A 20,271-nucleotide genomic window follows, 5' to 3' on the forward strand; every position below is an offset into this window, starting at 1 on the left:
GTAGGGGTACCTTTCACATCACTAGCTAAAGAAGCCAACGATGCTCGGCTCGCCTTTTTTTTCGGTCACGTGCTCAGGCTCGACCACTGGCAAGGTACATCCGGGTCACGGAGAGAAAGCTCATGGCTTTACTAAAGACTGAAGGCTGAAGTTACCAGGTCACGGAGAGTAAAAACGGGTGGACGTGATCCCCCGACATAATCATGTAATATTTAAACAGCCGTTAAAGGGTATAATTTACAAATAAACATAAAGTTTAGGACAAACATCGCTTGATGTGTTTATGTTTCGAAAGTTGATCAACAAGGTATATTTTCGAGGCAAGGAATTATTAATGAAAACGATTGCCTTTTAGTCGGTTGGGAGGTCAGATTTAGGTGAGAGGAGGGACTGGTGTTGTAGACCGAGGCAGGAGCTAAAGCAAAGCACCCAGCCCTGGAAACAGGGGCCAGAGGTCAGGTCTGGGAAGGCGAGTCCACTGTTGACAAAATACAGTTCGTGCTAAGTTCCTGGGAAGTCCTTTTCATCAGCTTGTTCCACTTGCATACCATTCAACAACTTGGTGAAAGAATGACATTCTTCCTAAACCATCTGTACTAACATAATAAAATAGTTTGTAGAGGGTACTTCCCCCAATCACTTCCTGACAATGTCTGCGTGCGTGTGTGTGTGTGTGTGTGTCCTTGTGTGTGTGTGTGTTTGTGTGAAGCATATATCTGGAAATAGTATCAGCTTCCGATCCCCCGTAACTCGGGAGGCTTCCGTTGCGTGGCATTTTCGTGGTATCCCACAAGTCCTGGCACATCTCCCAGGCTAAAGGTCAAGCGGTTTCGCTCTCTCCTCCGATACTACGACACCGGGATTGTTTATCCCGTCGTACACACCTACAGATGTCACTCAAAGCTGATTATTTTATAGAACTTTCTTGCTCCAGTGCCAATGTTACTGACCAAAGTTGTGTATTAGTAAAAAAGTCGTAGCCGATACATTCCACAACAACCCACCTTGCTCATGGCATCTGTAGCGCCATGTTTGATGACTGTTGTATTTTCTATCTATTGGACGATTCTAGTCACCCGTTTTTATCGACGGTTGTTGTATTTTTTTTCGCGCTTTTGTTGATTAAATCTTACTGATTGCCTTGCTGTATTTGTCGTGCACGCAGAGGGCAGAGCAAGGAGTAAAAAATAAATTTAAAAACTTGTTTCTCGATAGAAGTCTCAAATGTCACTAACAAGAACATTTTTCTTCATTTCCTTCAAGTGATTAATACAATTGTTTTCTTTTCTTTTTCGCTCCATCACGAAATGTCCATGCTGTTTAGAATGTCACTCACTTTGAGTGATGTGGTAGGAGACAAGGACAGAAAGACCTTTAGGGGCAGACAATTATCAAACAAAAGCGTCGAATGTTAGAAGACCTTTGGAAAGCTGAATAATTTTCCTCACATAATTTACACGACTTATGTTATTAGTCTTTACAGTTGTAAGTAATCTTATTTCGGTGAAGAAGTCAAGCAAACATGGCGCGAGTGCAGACGAGAGACGATCGCATCAAATCTCAGGCGGAGAATTTCAGTATGAGGGGAGCTGTTTGATGCCCGACAAATATTGTGTGAAGACACCTGCTAGGCCATGGTTTATTTGCCACTTTTATGGGCGTAAACTACACGCATTTCCCTGCTCCCTCCCACTCCATCCCTCCAACCCCTCGTGAACATTCCGCACCCTGGCCAATAAAACTTAGGAGAGCTTCCTTCTGTGTCGTCTGTTGCTGCATCTTGAAATTCAATAATAATAATAATAATAATAATAATAATAATAATTTGTTTGCGTCCTGATTCTGGGAATGGAGTGGATACGAACGATACACGATGATACCAGTTATCAATGGAGACGATGAAAGACAACCTATGATGTCAGTTAATCCATGATGCACACCAGACTGCAGCTGAGAGACAAGAGGAGGGACCTGCTTCCCCACTCCTCCTTCATCCCCCCTTGCAGCAGGCAGATGACTGCGGGCCTCCACTACATCCACCCTGCGATAGAAGCTCGGCGCGTGCTCGCTGGCAACGTTGCGATGATCATCGACGAGGCGGACGCCCCTTCCTCGCCTTTACTTCAGCCTGGCCGGGTAGGCAGACGATGCGGGGAGGTAGCAGATGCCAACTTCACCAGCAGTGTGTCTGTGTGTGTGTGAGTGTGTGTCTGTGTGTGTGTGAGAGAGAGAGAGAGAGTGCTCACGCACGCACGCACCGTGCACTCAGCCCCACGAAGGTTGTCTTGTAGTCTGTCTGTGTCTGACTGCCGAGTAGAGCCCTGGGTAACATGGACAGCCTGCGTTATAAGTGAGTATGATAACTTACACTTCATCTATCAATTTTTTTATCCTTATCTCAAATCTCTTCTGCTTTCGTATACTTTTTTTTTCCTGTGTAGGAGCGAGTTAGAAAAAAAATTCGATCGAATAGATAAATAACACAAAAGTTCTGACATGGCAAGACTGTCATCCTATTTTTAATAGATGTCATGGTTAAGGTATAGTTAGATTATATAATCAGCTGACATTATATTATCTGCTTCATAGAGATTTGTTAAATAATTAATTTTCGATGATATCAGATTCAAAGTAAATGCTTTAAAGTCAGCAGACCGGCATAATCTAGAAGAAAGTCGGTCGGTAAACTCAAATATGTTGTTACATAGGAAAGGTCAGTTACAGAAGAATTATTTCATTTCTCAAATCTCAGAAATACACTTAAGTGTCGTTTTATATGAAATGTATTACCAAACATATTTAAACTTAGCATGTTGACTAACATACCACATATTTACTCCCAAAACCATTGGATTCCTGTGACATTCCCACATAACTTTCCCAAAATTGCCGATTTTTGGTCAGTTAAGAAGACTTTTGTGGCAATCTTGTCGAAGTGTAAAATAAATGTCAATGTTGGCCACTTAAAAAAAACATCTGGATAAGCCTTGCGTGCGCGCAACAGAACTTGCTGAAGCCCCATCTTATTGTTCATAATGATATATCAACGATTTATGTTGACTTTTACGATTGTCCCTCTAAACACACTCTTTGTGTGTCATTGCCATCATACACTTGTTCGTGGTCTCACTAGTTTAAAGTGGAAAAAAGTAGAGGTCGAGAGAGATAGATAAAGAGAGACTGGTGTGAAGATGTTGGAGGCAAGTTCCTAAACAAACTGTACAACCAAAGCCTCGTGGAGGAGGGGGAGAGTCTTGACTACAGCAACTGGCAGACTAAGCTTCCCATGTTCTTCAGCCATGTCCTGGTAAACGCTTGGGACGTTGAGAGCGCGTGCTGGCTGTTGTGCTAATGAAGCAGCAAATAAGCAGTCACAGGAACTTTTTTCTTCTCAAAGAGAACCCTTCGCAGGCGTTCAACTGCGCATTATGGAAGACAACGAAAATGAAGCGGTTATGAATTTTAAAGCTCGGGGAGCTTGGATAAGCAGATCGTGGTGGTAAGAAAAGTTGTCTTGGCAAAGTTCAGTTAGAAGCTGAGTGTTTCATGGTTTTTTTTTTTACCTCATGGCCCTGACGCCATGATGTAAAAAACATCGACTCCTTCACACTCTCAAGCCTGCAAAATGTTGTTAATATTTATTAAGCGACGGATGCTGTTGAAGCTGGGTGTGGAGCTGTCCTCTTACTTTCTCTCATTTTTGTGGGGAATCCGACAGTAATCTCTCTCTCGAAGAATGATTTCTTTATTTATCGCACGTGGACAATGCGCTCCTCATCCTGTGGAGACACGAGAAGAGGCAGCGTCCTCGGCTAAGGTTTCACCATAGTCAATGTTCTGGTCAATGCTCTTGAAGACCAAACACCATCAATGCACGTATTGACACTGGCATTCTGGTATTCTGGTATTCACAGTGGTATTCTGTGCAAATCACTCACTACAGCTACAAGCCCTATCAATGGACCTCAAGGCGAATTTCATCAATGTACGTGCAGATCATTCCCTTTCTCTATGGCGATGGTGCTGACATCGCATGGAATGCTTTGTGCCAGAGAACTTCAGAAACTGTGGAACTGTGTCGACGAAGAAAGGCGTGAATAACAGCTTCCAGTGGTCACGTGCTGGAACTGCGCAGGCACGCGCCAAGTCGTACTTCCGGCGTGACGTGCCAGGGGCAGACAAAACTCGTGATTTGAGGGCAACAAATGGTGCCATATTCTGGCACTTGTACTGGCAGTTTATCTCGTTAGTCTACCAGAAATACACTCTTTCAAGCTTGAAAAGAGAGCCAGAGAAAGAAGAGAAAAATTTTTTTTGCCTGTCTGGAAGAGATTCGCGTTTGATTCCACGAATTCCTTTTGCGCGGCGCGTATGTCTGTTTACATTTGTTTCCAACTGTTGCATTTTGAAGCTGTTTAATGTGCTGAAGTGGGTAAAAGTGGTGTTGGGTGGGGTTCCTTACACGATCCTGAAACTTGTGCCGATGTATCACAGTGTGATGTTACCCTGGGTACCGACAGGAGTAAGTTATCCAGTCAGTCATCACATTCATTCTTGAAGGCAAAGTTCAATACTTTGCGCATCCATCAGATGCAAGTACCAGCAAAGTTTCAGGATCAGACAAACCCACTTCTCCTAAGGGTGAGGCCTTTGAATAATAGAAAAAATGAATTCCGAAGTCCTGTGGATACTCATGTTAATGGTTCAGCATTAACCGTTGAATGAAGTCGATATATTTTTTTCTCCTGACAACAAAATACTCAGGCTTCTCTTATTAGCTAATAAAATGTCTTTATTGCACTGCAAGCCCGTTACACAATGTTTAGGGAGGCAGACGATGAGCGGGTTGCTATGGCAGTGCAGTGGAGGTGAGATGCCATCACGAGACAATCTTCAGGAACTTCGTCTTCATTTATCGCAAGATGCAGAGTACAGTGACCGAGATCTTCCTTATCAGGTTTTCAAGATTTCCTTTTTATAAGGGTGCTGGGATGTGGTGCAAGGCTCGAAAAAAACAGAAAGAAAATTACCACTTTAAAAAAAATACAAATCAGCATCTCTCTTATCCGAAGTGTCTTCTGTGAATATCGTAATCTGTGGGGAAGGACTATGGATGCTGGCACCAGTCTGTCTTTAACGTATTTATTCATGCAGAAAAGCAAACTGATAAAATGAGGCTTGACAAAAATAAGAGGAGAAGAAAGACAAGAAAAAAATGAAAAAGGACTAATTAAAGAAAAAAAAAGGAAATATTAAAAAAAGCAGTTATGCATCCAAGAAGTACGGAATGTAGGGTTATGGATGCAATCTACAAAAAACAGACGAACAGACAGATAGTGGTTTGACAGGAGCAGAAAGTCTATCAACAATCTGACTCCAGTTCCTCCTACTGTTGCCGGAGCAAAGGAAAAAAAATGTAAAGAATAACACAAACCCTCCCGCCGTCAGTAAGCAAGGGGCAGTGATGCCGAAGCTGACAGCCATGGGAGTTTTTTTTTACAGGCAACAGGTAGGATTGGAAAAATGACGAAGTCTGGTGACTACATAGTGCCGGTTAAACGGTGTTCTACCCCACAACATACCGTCTGTCCATTCCGGGTACCCGTGTTACAACAGACTGCGTGCTCGGGGATGCGGAGTACGAATGGCATGCAATTGCTGGGACGACTTCGGGTAATTTGCTGGGAATACAAAAAGCGGAGGGCAAGGTTCACAACCCTCCCCACTACACACACCTTCCTCCCCCTACACACACGCATTCATGCGAAGCACGCGCATACTAACCCCCAGACTCCCACCACAAAAACTTCAGCTCACGTGGCACCAACTCATGCACGCGCTGCTATTAAGTTTTGTCAACGGAGATCTGTTGGTTTTCTTCCGAAAGTATACCTTTCCTGTCCATCTTTTCTTAGTTATTCCCCCTTTCTCCCCTTTCTTTTTCTTTTCTAGCAAATAACTTGTCTTTCAAATAGCAATCCAGTTTTTTTGGGTCAAATTTTCTTTACTCTCACTAATCTACTTCTTTGCTTAGTTTTAAATTTGTTGTTTACTGTTGCTGTAAACAACATTCGATCAAAACACAACAACGGAAAATAAGGGCAACGACTCTCAAAGCAAACAGGTTTGAGAAGAAACAAGGTAGTGGCAGGTGTTGGTGTGGAGCAGACCTGTATTTTCTCTCGTCACACCTGTTGCCAGCAGACTGCACAAGACAAATGGCAATCTCCATCTTCTTCCAATGCCTTTTCACATTCCTCTTGAATTTGCCAGCTGCGTCAAATGCCTTTGCAAGCTCCCTGCCAGTCCACACAAAGTGGAAAGAAAATGTGGAAATAATTGTGCTGAGAGACCATTTCTTGTAGCGAGGCAGGTCCTGAAGTGTCAGTGAATGTATTACACAACCGATAGTTATTTTGCGGTGAAATGGATTTCAAAGGTGTCACAACCACACACAATCGAACACGCTGATTCTTTTATTTCATCAAATATTTTATTAGAGTTTTGCCGCCCGGCACAATTATATATTCGAGGTAAAATTAATACATGTATATAAATATAAATTCTTATATTCACTGTGGCAAAGTGGCACATAGTCACAAATATTAATAAATATTAATCCCAACACATTGTTTGTAACTGAACTGTTCATGAATGAGTCAAGCCTCAGGACAACTCAAGTCGGTCGACTCAGATTACCTCCCCTCTTTGGTAAGACCGTTTTGTGTAACGTCCACCTGTCGGCACTGCCACGTAATCAAACGGTCACCAGGGTCACCACCACTCGGAGCTTACTCTTCTGAGAATCCCTTGGAGACTAGATGTCTGACGAGGCTACAGGTACAGGTGCAGGTGCAGGTGTAGGTACAGGTACAGATACAGGTGCAGGTGCAGGTGCAGGTACAGGTACAGGTGCCGTTGCAGGTACACCCTGTCACCGACTAAAGAATTCGCCCATCGCGGAGGTGGGCCTCACAAATCGAGAGACCCCAGTGAACAGAGACAAAGTCAGCTCAGAGTGTTGCCAGTCACTGTGAGGCAGTGTAGGGAGAGAGAGAAAGAAGGAAGAGATGAGACAGTCGTTCATTGCGAACATAAATGAGATCTTCCATTACTAGCAGACGTCCTGTATGTATGTCTGTGTTTATGGGAGACATGGATGTCTGGATGTCTTTATGAGTCGTGGCCGACATGCTGCAGTTCAAGGTGTCGGTTGGCTGCAAGTACCGTCTTTATGGCTGGCCTGCTGACGTCAGAGAAAGAAGAAAGGAAGAACAGGGCGGCCTGTCATTAGCGGCAGACTACAAGCCAGAGAACACAACCAACAAAGTTTATTTGTGAGGCTAGGATGTTGAGAACTTGCTCCACTGTAACCACACCGCCTGTACACTGCCAGATGCTTCCAGTCTGACATGAAAGACAATGTTGGAATGTTGTCCACGGTACTCAAAACTGCCGCACAATAAAAAAAAAAAACACACAAACTATAAAGATAAACAAACAAAAAATGTAGTTAACAAAATGACAAATGAGAAAGACACAGTCACAGTGTCTTCACTTCTTGTCAGATTTGAAGCTTTTTTTCCATGAGAAGGTTCTAGATGTAAATAGATAACAATGGAGAGATGAGTTTTTAAGACCTCGAGGAACAATGGATACGAGTTATCAGATTGAGATTAGACAGGCGAGCATTGTGTTAAGCTATCTGGCAAGAAAAGAAAGAAAAAAATTATGAAGGGTGCAAGGCAAGGTTACTAAAAGACCCGAGAAGAACAAAATAAAAAGAGTTTGATTTGACAGACAGGCAGACACTGACTGACAATAAAGGAGAAGAAAAGACAAACAAACGGAAGGAAGAAAGGAAATAAGTAAAGAGAGAGAAGGAACAAAATAGGACGAAAACAAAAGACGCGTGAAGAAAGAAGAACTAAGAAAAGAATGAATGAAAGATAAGGGATGAAGAATAAATAAAAAGATTAAATAGAAGGAAGGAAGAAAGGTTAAAAGAAAGGAAAAAATGGCAGAGAAAGGAAGAAGAAAGGACTGATAGAAGAATGGAATGAAGAATAAATAACAAAAAAAAAAATAAAGAAGAAAGGGAGGAGGAAAGGATAGACGTAAGAAAGAAGAAAAGAAATGAAGAAAGGAAGGCAAGTAGAAAGAAGAAAAGTTAAAAAAAGAGGAAAAATTTACTGCGAGGAAAAGAACAACAGAAATCTTACTTTGAAGTGAGATGCCAATTTCTTTCAATATTTACGATGTTTTTGTTTGCCAGTTGTTGGAATGTTAAACTGTGCAGAACTGTGTGGTAGGAAAAAAACAGAATGATGACAAGAGACCGGTAACAGCAGACAGAATGCAGCAGGAGTGAACTCAGGCAACGATGGCAAGACCTACCTGTGGCGCTCTTGGATTCTCGTGCTTATCACCTGATCAGACAAGTGTAAACAGTGTCGGGTGTGGGGTGGAGACTGTGTGAAAAAACGTCAATAAAAAAATCCCGTAAAACAACAACGACCGCAACCTGAGTATCGTTTTTTTTTCCAGAATGAGAAAACGCGATACCGATAACGAGACATTGTTATCACGTGACCTAGTGAGCTCCTGGAGAGAATGGCGGATGGTTTCGGTGACCCCATCCATCTGCACTGCAGTGTGAAGATAAAGCTGCGAGTGGAGGCAGCATGCCGTCTGGCATTGCCCACATTCCCCACGTTGCCCACATTTCCTACATTCCCACATTGCTCACATTGCCCACATTGCCCACATTGCCCACACTGCCCACATTTCCTACATTCCCACATTGCCCACATTGCCCACATTTCCTACATTCCCACATTGCCCACATTGCCTACATTGCCCACATTGCCCACATTTCCTACATTCCCACATTGCCCACATTGCCCACATTTCCTACATTCCCACATTGCCCACATTGCCTACATTGCCCACATTGCCCACATTTCCTACATTCCCACATTTCCTGCATTCCCACATTGCCCACATTGCTCACATTGCCCACATTGCCTACATTGCCCACATTTCCTACATTCCTACATTGCTCACATTGCCCACATTGCTCACATTCCCACAACAGCTGGTCTGATAACGACCGACAACTACCAAACACTTCAAGGGAAAAATATTTTATATACATACAACAGCGAGGAGGGAGTGAAACGTAACAGCGAAGCAATGCTTACTCAAAAGTAAACAAACAAGAAAGATGTAGGTGGAGTAAATAGAAAATGGTGAACCTTACAAAAATGTTGAGGGGAGGAAATTGAAAGGCCACATATCGTGATGGTAGACCCAAACCCATTTTCAGCCTCGAGGACCGTGACCATAGTTTTCGCGCTCGGTGACAGCATCACAAGCAGACAGCACGTGCTACTCGGGTCCACTCGTGCGTGGCCGGGGGCGACACGCGGAACGAGGCGAGCGGAGGGGGATGTTATGACTGAGCACGCCGAGACCAGTGTTATGTCTGCACGAGAACGAACATATCTGCACGGGGGGGACTAGAAATCCTCGCGGGATAAAATATTTCCAGCTTCTCACCTTTTGTCGATTCGCTTCCGTGAGCAGTCTGCGCATGACCATTGCTCTTAACAACAGATCGCGTGAGAGCTGGAAGGAAACAGATTGTGCCGACACAAACACTCACACCCACATCCAGTCACCCCCTCCTCCTTCTCTACCTTCCTCACCCTCTCCATCGCCACCATCGCGTGCCGCGCACACGGACCGACAGCACGGCGGTGGTTGTTGTAGCTGTCTGCGAGAGGCGGCCTGCAGCGGGACGGGGCCCGCTGGCTGAGCGGTCGGGATCAGACGCAGCCCGTAAGGCTCTCGTCTCCAAACAGAGAGAGAAAGAAGAAAAAAAGTGAAGGTCGCTGCTGCAGCGTCGACGACAACGTCGAAGGTTGGGGTCTGGCACCGGATGTGATTGTTGCCGGCGGTGGTGGTAGTGGTGGTGGTGGTGACACTGGTGGTGACGGCGGGTGGCTGACGTGTTGGATGCTGGACCGAGCAGCGTGGGTTTTCGGGAGGCCGTAGGGCAACGTTGATGGTGGTCAGCGGTCGGTGTCGTGGTTGTGGATGTCGCTGCTGCTGCTGACGGCGCTGTTGCCGGTGGGGCTGACGCGGATTGTGAAGGGAAAGTCGGCCACTGGGATGGTGGTCTGCCGGCCGGTGCAGGAGGTGGAGTGATGCGAGCGGCTGAGCAATGAGTGTGCGACCCCAGTACAGGTGAGTGGTCAGTGTTTCTCCACCTTCCGCCACTCATCCTTCTTTCTCTGAAGAAATGAAAGATCGCGATGATTCTGTCTTCTTTTTTTCTTGTCTTTATTCTCTCCCGTGTTCGTATGTTGACAAAGTTTGGCTTCAATTTTCCTCACTAGATGTTGGTTTGCCCTTGCCACCCCTAGTTAAGTAAAATGTTTTGGGTCCACCCTCCACCTATCCTCGATCACCCGTCTAAAACGGGATCAAAAGAAAGTAGGAAGGTATAAAGATTCATTCACATTCACCTAGTATTATTCTCCTTATAAATATATCCGGTAATGTCTTTAAAGTACGAGATGTTCCTCCAAACTCTGAATCAACGATAGGAGGAGAAGCATGAGTTATGTAGGGAATGCATTGCCGTTGGTGCCGATGGAGAGGTTGGCTGGTTGGTTGGCTGGTTTACTTGACAGGAGAATGCTTACACATAGTGGCGACTTCGCACCATGGGGAACATGGGGAATGAGAGGGAACCAGCGCACCTGGAGAAACTCTCCGATCATCTCGCAGAACAGATGTGACATGTCGAGAGGGCGCCTTGAGACGAGGTCTAGCGATGCTCCCGGTGAATGTTTTACCACCGAGCTAACGGGCTGTCCTTGTCGAGACAGGCAAGAATCAACGCCTGAACTCAATCAAAAGGAATGTCGAGATTAAATGTCTGCTGGAGTGCGAACTTGGGGGGAATACACCACTCTTGTTCGCCAGGTACACGCCTACAACTATTACCACTTACAAAAAGAGATTGCACATTGATATATCTGATTTACAGACGGTCCCAGCTCTTCTACTGGCCGAGACCTTGACCACGTGACCCTATCCACGTACAATCATGACGTCAGTGTTGTTGAAGTCTTTCTGTACAAGATAGTGTTTATAGACATGCATCTTGAAGGAATTCATAAAGATTTTGGGAAATAATATAATTCACTGACCAGCCTCTACCCAACCATGAAAACATTTCCACCCTAGTAGTTCTTTAAAGACATGGAAATGTCCAGAACTTCTGGATTCTGGCATGTATACAGACAATGACAACTTTTTGGTGATAATCCTAGAAGCTGGATAAGGCAAAACTTGTTTGTTTGTCTGTCTGTCTGTCTGTCTGTCCGCGTGCATATACCTGCACTGCCGAATATTTGCTAAACGCTTCAAATCTCTCTTCATCAATCCACATTTATCTTACCTACATCTGAGCTTGTCTGTCTGTCAAACCTTATCATGTTCGTGCTTATGTTTATCTCTTTGTTCAAGAGGACGGAGATGCATGCATGTTGGTTGGCTGCCAAGGTGTAGCCGTTATTGCTCATACCGAACATTGCGCAGGAGCGTCGGTCGATTCGCCAAACGTACGTGCGAGTGAGTGCAATCGCTAGCAATGCAATTTTCTCCCTGACGGCCGGGTCACGGGAGGTCACCACAACTGAGCTCAGAAGCTCAAACAATGTCAGACTGCGCAGAGGGCAGTGAACAAACAATTGTGTTTGAGGACGGGTATGGGTGGGAGAGTGGGTGGGTGAGGTTGAGATGAGCAGTTATCAACCTGATGCAGTGAAAGTGCGAGAAAATGAGAAGAAAAGGAGATGAGCGAACTGTCAAAGCTTCTGTCCCCTCCCATTGCTCATCTGTCGATCATCAGAAACATGGACGTGTATAGGTGGACTGCTGTCTGTCTGCAAAAGATCCAACGTTTAGCCCCTTCGAAGTTCTCCGCTGTTAGTCTCGGCGAGCCTTAATAAAGACTGTGAATAAACCGGAAGCTTTGTCGTCTAATGCCTTGTTTTAGTAGTTAACTGTAAAAAATCGTCTTCAAGCAGTCCAGAAATACAAGTTCGTGTTCAGGAATATTCGCATGTCCAACGTGTTTCCTTCGAGAATGGCGGTCATTTTGTGTCTGCGGTCCTCGCAATAATTATTCTCGCTGTGGTTTTGCTTGGTCGGTGGTGTGCACGACCCACTGTCGTCTGCGTTTTTTTCGGGATGCAGCAAAGATGGATGGCACAGGATATTGTTCCACGCCCCACTCTCTCACCAGCACATTGTGCAGCCTCCGCGCGTGCAATGGCACGAGGACCTCTCACACTTTGGTTTGGGGAATAATTCATTGTAACCTCCACTGTAACCTCCATTGTAACCTCCATTGTAACGTTGATTGTAACGAATCTTGGACACCATCTTGTCTACAGCTGGTCACACTTCGTTACCCAGAGAGCAGACAATGAAAAGATGGAATAGAAATAGCTGACGTAGGTTGACTTTCCTCCTCCCCTCCATGTTGGCACGCGCATGTCACGATGACCCGCGCACACACGCGCATTGCCGTCGTCAAGACTGTGTGGCCTGTCTGTGAGTGCGTGTGTCCTGGGTTCGCTGTTGTCAGGCTTTCATCACTGAACCACTCTCCCGCCTTTAAAGAAGCCCGCTGGCTGGCCGCCTACACCCGTCCTCATCCCATCGATCCCTCGATGTTGTCCGTGGACTTGGTGAGGGTGGCAAGGCAAAGTGGGGGGCGGGGAGGTTGTGGTTGATGAGGGTGGGAAGGGTGGGTGGGTGGGTAGGCATCTTTCCAGATGAGCAATATTGATTTTCGTCGGTCTTCGTACTCTGGAGCGTCTACCCCTTGGCGTGAAGGTGGGGTGGGCGATGGCGTGAGATTAGTCCCAGGGAAAAGGCATCAACCCTAGTTCTCGCGTCTGGACAACGATGTCGAAGAATCATAATGTTAGGCAGGAGGGATTAGCATTGGTAATTAGTAAATAATAAAACAGATGTTCTAAGATTGGAGGAGACTATCAAGCGATCGTTTTATCGTATGAACCTACACTTGCACCACCATAGGCAGTTCACTTATATACCTGATGTCAGACCTTACCTCCGATGTCAGGTATTGTATTTTTCTGCCCATGTAGACGAACCTTAAGGTGGGTGGATTTAGCATGTGACCATCCGTCACATGTGACTCCCTCTTTTGTTAATTATAAATATAATTCTCTCCCGCTGTCACCAAAAACCTTCAGAACGTGTGTATTAGTCTGTACTTACTGTCAGAATCCCTCGTTCAATAGCTTTTATGTATCAAACACCCTTGCGTCAGCTGACGAACTGGTACACAGAATCCCAGGAACTTTTTAGAGCTCAAAACTGTTTTGTGACGCCTTTGTGACAATCACGAAGCACCAAGCTGTGTGAATTGTGACTTACAGACACACCAAGGACCCACCCACGCAGTAAATCAAGCCAGCCCCGAGTTAGCTATACCCCTGAGGTTGGTCTATCCTCGAGGTAGTGCTACCTCTCATCCATCGCTACAATCTGAGGGACTTCTAAGACCCTTGTGACCTCTGATCTGCGCATGCGCGCAGAGTAATGAGCTGACTTCCGGTCCTCAGCTAACTTTGAGACAGTTTTTTCTCTGATGCAAAGCTGCTGACACATCGATGTGGGGAGCCCAGAGGCTGACACTCTGTCAGAAAACCTCTTTCCTCAATGGTAGGAAGCTTTGTGGAGATCGGACAAGCAGGTTCATTTGTCTGTTATCTCCACCATACCTTTATGAGTGCCCTCCTCTCAGAAAATCCTTCTTTCTGTTTGTAAAGCATGCATAAATATTTGCACGTGCGTGCCTCTGTGTGTGTGTCGGTGTGTCTGTGTGTCACGTGGGTGTTTATCCGAGGGTGTGTGCGTTATTGCAAGAAAGTTACACCAAGAAGAAAAAAATGGAGAATAAAAGAGAGAAAAAGAGAACACAAGAGAAAGACAGACACACATCAGCCTACACAATAGAAGAGAAGAGTGGATAATCAAAAGTCGGAAGGTAGATAAAGAAGAGAAACAATCTTGAGGCGGTAAAGGGGAGGGGGCCATACAGGACTGTAGAGGAATGGAAGCCTCACAGAAAGCCTCTTTAACTGGGGATGGTCGTGTAAAGACTAACGGCATTGTGGAGAGAAAGACTAACAAGAGTAGAGAGCCAGGATGCTGGGGTCATGGAAAGTACGGGTAGGTCTGAATAGGGTGTAATGGGAGTGGTAGAGGGACGAATGTCTTTTTCTCTGAAGTCTAATCTCGTGTAAAGTTATTTAAAGCACTCGCCATCGTTTCTTACTTTCAGCATCACCTGACACAAGACTGATGCCCACGGGTTGTAGATTGGAAGGACTCCAGCCATTGTGATAGAACACACGGCTCGTGACAAAGATAAACACACTCTCCTTCCCTCTCTCTCTCCCCCAGTAGCTCCGCCGTTCTTCCCGTCCCCGCGCACTGATTGTCGATTTGTCTTTCTGATGCCATCTCTTCCCTTTTGTTTATTCAGCTTGAAATTAACTAGTATTTGCATTTGTCTTTTTTGTTGTATTGCCGCCGGAAGTACAAGAATGTGGGCGAACGCGCATGCTCCGCTATTACACAAAGACACATCTATGTGCATCCTTTCTTTCTCTCTCTCTCTGAGAGTGTAGGTGGATGAAGGATGTGTGTGTGAATGTATAATGTGTTTCTAAGGGTGTGTGTGTAAAGGTTCACTAAATAATTATAAAAACATTTGATGTAGTGGATTCCAGTGTTTGGTGTCTTAAAATTTTTATTTATTTTATTTATTCATTTTGCTGCCACAAGTTTCTACCTTCGATGTTTATGAAAAAAAGTTTCAATGCTTGTGAAAGTCTTTTTAAGATGACACGTGTGTTTTTCTATATCACCTACCACAGTTGGTTTGCACTGAAATTCTCACTTTAAGACCTTATGGGAGTGTGATATCATTGTTTATGATTGTTTACACTAGGCTGTGATTAAGAAGCGTGGGAGAAAACCAGTTTAGAGATAAGTGCAGTCCTATGAAAGACAAGTTTCTGTAACCATCGGACAACTACATCAAAGATAGCTGGCGGGAAACTGGTCGTTCCTTTCTCCTTATCTATCGCACAAATATCCTCCAGGTGAACTTTTGAAGACTCTTACAAACCGGAAGTGCTGTGTTGCCAAAGGAAAATGCCGCCATTGATATCAGAACAGGGTGGCTTGGTTAAAAGTTCTCAAAAAGCATCCCCATCCAACTTGGTGAGCCAGAGACCTTAGCCACCATCTCTTGACAGAGAAACATATTTCACTATATGACTAACTCGTCCATGGTTCTAGTCTTGTCTTTCTATCCCTCGGTTTTTAGTATCTGAAAATGTTTGATGAGTCTGCCCACCTGGGTGTCTCCGAAATATCGCTCAAGTAGCTCGCGCGAGTTCGCCAGGAGATTTTTCAAGATACTCGTCTCAAAATAGTCGGGATGCTAGATTCATCAGAAAATTGGCAAAGCGAGCGATAAACAGACTGCGGAGGTTGAAGTCGACCCGGACAATATCAGATCGTCACGATTTGAGCGCACGGCTCATGCTGGGGGCATCAGGTACCCGGCGACAGGAGGGGGATACACCCGATACATACCCCAGTGTAAAAAAAGCTATTCACATGTAGGGAAAATGTTTATGACAAAATAATGCAGAAAATGCTAAAAAAATTGTCGGGGTTAAGTGTTAGTAAAATCAAATAGAAAATTTTAAAAAATCTAAGCTACTTTATGAATAATATCTGAATTGTAATACAACCAGTTACGAAATGTTATTTTGGGGAATCGGATAGTCTAATTTAATTGTCAGCAACTATAACGGGCCGAAAGTAAAGTTGTGAGGCTCTGTAGGGGATGACCTACCCTGATGAGGTACAGTCAGGGCTCTATTCAATATAATGGCGGGATGTTCGAGTTTTGCTCGCTCCCTCTTCTCAAAGCTTTTTAAAAAGTACGAGGACAGCACTAGACAGCCGACCAGGAAAGGGAAAGTTGTTTGAGATTTCCGTGGAGAAAATTGCTAACCCATGAATAACTAATTACCTGTAATTCCTTTGTTTCACGACACCTGTCGCGATCTACCCGCTCTTTGTAAAATGTAATCCTCTTGGCACAACGCATGCTACTGTTGCTGCATCCATCAGTAAGTTTTGTTTGATTTTTATTTAGATTTCTATTTTACACTGCACACACACACACATAGAGTCACACACACACACACACCGAGAGAGAGAGAGAGAAAAAAAAGCGCGCGAGAGGAGGAATTCGAGCTACTACAGACAATTTACCTCCAGGTTATAAGATAAACATTGAGGGAATTGAGCAGAAACACAACTGTTTGATGTACAGCTCCTGCTTTTTGGGGGCCACGATTGACGATGTAAATACCTTCCGCTGCTTACATGAATGTTGGCCAAAACACCGGGTTTGTCGGGCGAGCTGTCCGTTATCGTGGCCTGACATTCAAGCAGACAGAAGGCAGCAAGTCTTATCAGACACTTTGCCCTTTGTCGCCTGGGAAACTAGTGACTACCCCTGGAGTCATTTCCTACCTCTGGTATAAACTTTCTCCTTTCCTTGCTCTACGCCTTCTCCTTGCCGGCCCTGCCCCTAGTGGCAACACCACCTGCCCCTAGTGGCAACACCAGGACTGAGAACAGTGTTTTTGAAGATTATCACAGACACAATGATGATAGATGTTAGGACCGGATATAAAATAAAATGCTCTTGTTTCCAGATCAGCTAAAACTCCTGTAGTGTACAAATGTAGTTTAAAATAGGTTGTAACTCAATGAGTATAGATAAACAAATATCGTGACATAGATACTCACCGTGGACGATATTTTCTTCACCTATCTTCTGGTTTGCTGAAAGTTCCCACAATCGTTGGGGTGTGGTAGGTTGTTTGTATTTTTTTAGCCCTGTTATCTGTTCGTCTTTGGCTACTGGTTGCCATGTCAGCCAAATGTGCTTACCCCAGGCTTCTCGCAGGCGAAATTATTTTATTGTCCATGCATTTGAGTCAAAGATGAGAAAATGCAGAAGATGTTAGGGAAATATGCTAAGATTTCTTTCAATTTTCTCTCTCTCTCTCTCTCTCTCTGCGTCTAATTCACAGCAATTAGTTTTGTCATCTCCTTTTGTTCATGTTTTGTCATCAAGTGACTTCAGTGACATGAGAGTACGCAGGCTAGTTCGCGCGGGTATTCGAACTTCGACAGTTTGGATCCCTGGGTCGTGCTCTAAGAATTCAGTGATGGAGGCTGCGATAGAGCAGTCTGTGGTAATATAAAAAAAACAAAAAAAAACACATGGACTAACAGTAACACTTTCATGGGAGTGTTTGTATTGACTGTATTGTCAGTTCAATCAATTGTTTATTTCATTACATGGCTGTCGTAATTATGTGGCCATCACTGGTGCTGGTAGTCCCCCGGCTACCTCCACAGTCGGCGCAATATTTGTTGTTTGGAGGAACAGTGGATGTGAAATGTCTGGTAGAACTTGGTATGGTGACAGTCATTGAAATATTTGTTGTTTTAGTGGATTCCCGCTTGATGGCGACACAGTCAAAGCTAGAGTTGTCGCTTAATGTCACACCTCTATGGCGTGCAACACGTGGGACCATCGACATCCTGGTTTTCCATTGTAAGTGAATGTCGACACGTGTGTCTACCCTCGCCTGCATGATGTTCATTTGGGATGACAAAAGCTTCAAAGAGTGATGTGGACGGTGTAACGGGAGGTTTATCTGACAGCTGTTTCACCCGCTGCTTTCATATTAACCAGGGTTACTGCTGCTCGGAATTATTTCAGGTTTGAAAGAATGAACAAATTTTCCACTTTGACTAACTCTGCCGTTTCTGACACTGGCCCTCGCTACCTCTCTGAACTCACTCCCATTTATACACCCGAAAGACTTCTTCTCTCGTCTTCTGGTACATACGTGGACATGAGAGTTAAGAGAGAGGGAGAATGACAAATGGCGGATACAAAAGGAAAAAAGTACTTATTTACATCTATCCCTCGATTCAGAAAAAAAAGACAGAAAAGCAATGTACTGTATTGCTGTAACACAAAGAGTCAGCTCCAACATGTAGCGACAGTTTGTTGCTTCTGTAGAGCACCTGGTGCAGTGAAGCATGTCGCCCATAGAAAAAACATGAGGACGAACCTGGAGGCGCTGTGAGCCGGGTTCCACGTGTGCACAGCAGGTTTTTTGTGTTTTTTGTTGAAGGTAATAAATTCAACATCAAAGGAACAAAGTAGTAATTATCTCACCATTCAGACTGGACCAGATCCAAGCCACAGCTCGTGTACATCCACCCACACGACAGGTGCTAGCAATGATGTAGAAACGCACGGGAAGCTGCGCAGACGACAGATGCAGGTACAAACAGGGGACATAATCGATTCCATCTCATTACATTCGCAGAAAGTTCAGCAGGAATTAGGAGTTTGTGAAAGCACGTGTCTTGCTATTCGGCGTGGGAAAGTTTTTAAAAGGATCTGTTTTTTTGTTCTTTTTTTTTTGAGACTCAATACTAACATTCCAAATTTTTAGGTCAACCAGCGTTTTAACGTTGTCTTTTTTTTTCTTTTTTTTTATCAAAACACAAAACAAACAAAAAAAATTGATGAGATTTGATACTAAAATACATTTGAAATTTGGAAAGCAGCGTTTAAACCTTTTCTTCCCCCGCATCTCCAACCAAAGAATGAAGCTGAAGGTTTTGGTGGCGCTGCCATCATCCTGCCTGATGGTCTGAGAGTCTGGCACCTCGCCTACAACCCTCCTCGGCAAGTCTCGACCTCGTGGCCCGGCGCTCGTGTAACCCAAGTGGGGGAACACTTGTCTCTTTGAGAAAGTGGCGCCGCCTAGCCACTCTCCTGCCAGTGGAACTCTTTGACGTCATCAGTGAAAACGCTTTACGGGGAGGGGGAGCCTGCAGCTGCATGAATATCTACCTGTAATCTTGACTGTTGGGTGTAGAGTTTCTAACGAGGGTAAGGTAAGGGTAGGTTTGGGTGAAGGGTAGTGTGTAGAGATGAGTGCGTGCACAAACTAACGGACTTGGAAAGAGAAGTCGACATGAATATACATTGAAAGATAGATATAAAATATTACAATCATAAAATTGTCTTATATTATTCTTGGTGGTTGAAGATGTTGCCAAGGGATAATAGGATAAAGTGACATCCATAAGTTACAGTCGAAATCCATGTGATCCAAGGTGTAAGGTAAGATTCTGTGGAGCATGTCGTAAACTTTGTAAACGTGTGGAAATCTTATAATTTGCATGTTGAACAGTAATAACAATGTTAATAATAGTTGTATGACGGGCGCGTTTTGTTAAAATTTTAGAAACTATACTCAGTATCCTACACCTGTCACTACCTCGCTGATTCTCGTGATTAGACATCATCAACGACTGCTTCCCACTTCAAGGCAGACTCGGGTGCGCGGAGTGTTGGAAGCAGTCACTTGTCGGCTCTCTGGCGAGGATCAAAGAAAACAAGTCTTTCCAGTGCATCCAGGTGCACATCAAGTTTGCAGGTTGTTTGGAATCCGACGCACCTGTCGGCCTGTATGTTGGCATAGACTGAGGTGCACCACAGAAAGAGGTTTCAGAAACCTGTCGTGGGAAAAAATGTCATGGTGAGCAGTTTAGGTAACTGCTGGAGGAATCTCCATTTTATTTGTCCTACTGTCATGATACGTCATGATGTAGGCTGGAGTAGGGTGATGTAGGGGATGAGGATGAAGTAGAGGATGTAGTTTGAAGTAGGGTGGTGTAAGGGATGTAGGCTGGAGTAGGGTGATGTAGAGGATGCAGGAGGGATGTAGGGGAGGGAGGGTGAGCGTATAGTGAGATGGAAGGAGGGGAAGGAATGGAGGGAACTCCCAGAGGGTTGCAAGAGTTCCCACCGGTGTCTCTGTTGCTCCACACGCCTGGCTTTGCAGAACTGTCCGCTTGCACGAGGCCCAGAGACGGAATCGATGCTGAGGTGAACGAGATAATGGCCCTCCTCTACCCTCCCTAGACGGGCTGTCTAGCCATGGCTAGCCACATCTAGCCACGACATGCCATCGTCTGGATGTGGCGACGTCTGTCGACCTCAGGCGGGGTAACTGTGGAATCGAT

The 20,271-nt window shown here is 44.7% G+C and overlaps 1 protein-coding gene across 5 annotated transcripts in view; it reads left to right on the forward strand.

Annotated features, from left to right (window-relative positions):
• The first annotated feature begins 1,855 nt into the window (after positions 1-1,855).
• LOC112557487 (voltage-gated potassium channel subunit beta-2-like) overlaps positions 1,856-20,271 on the forward strand; it is a 39,351-nt gene continuing 20,935 nt past the window's right edge. Inside the window, exon 1 of one of the 5 annotated variants that reach the window (XR_003097958.1) lies at positions 1,856-2,350. Coding sequence is in view for 2 of the 5 variants with exons in the window: in XM_025227382.1 (XP_025083167.1) it covers positions 10,229-10,251 (23 nt within the window). In the remaining 3 variants the exon portion in view is untranslated. Of the gene's footprint in view, positions 2,351-9,224; positions 10,252-20,271 lie in introns of those variants that run through there. The other 4 variants (XR_003097959.1, XM_025227382.1, XR_003097957.1 and 1 more) reach the window with 4 other exon arrangements.

The sequence above is a fragment of the Pomacea canaliculata genome, linkage group LG2 (assembly GCF_003073045.1).
Source record: "Pomacea canaliculata isolate SZHN2017 linkage group LG2, ASM307304v1, whole genome shotgun sequence".
Lineage (NCBI taxonomy): Eukaryota > Metazoa > Mollusca > Gastropoda > Architaenioglossa > Ampullariidae > Pomacea > Pomacea canaliculata.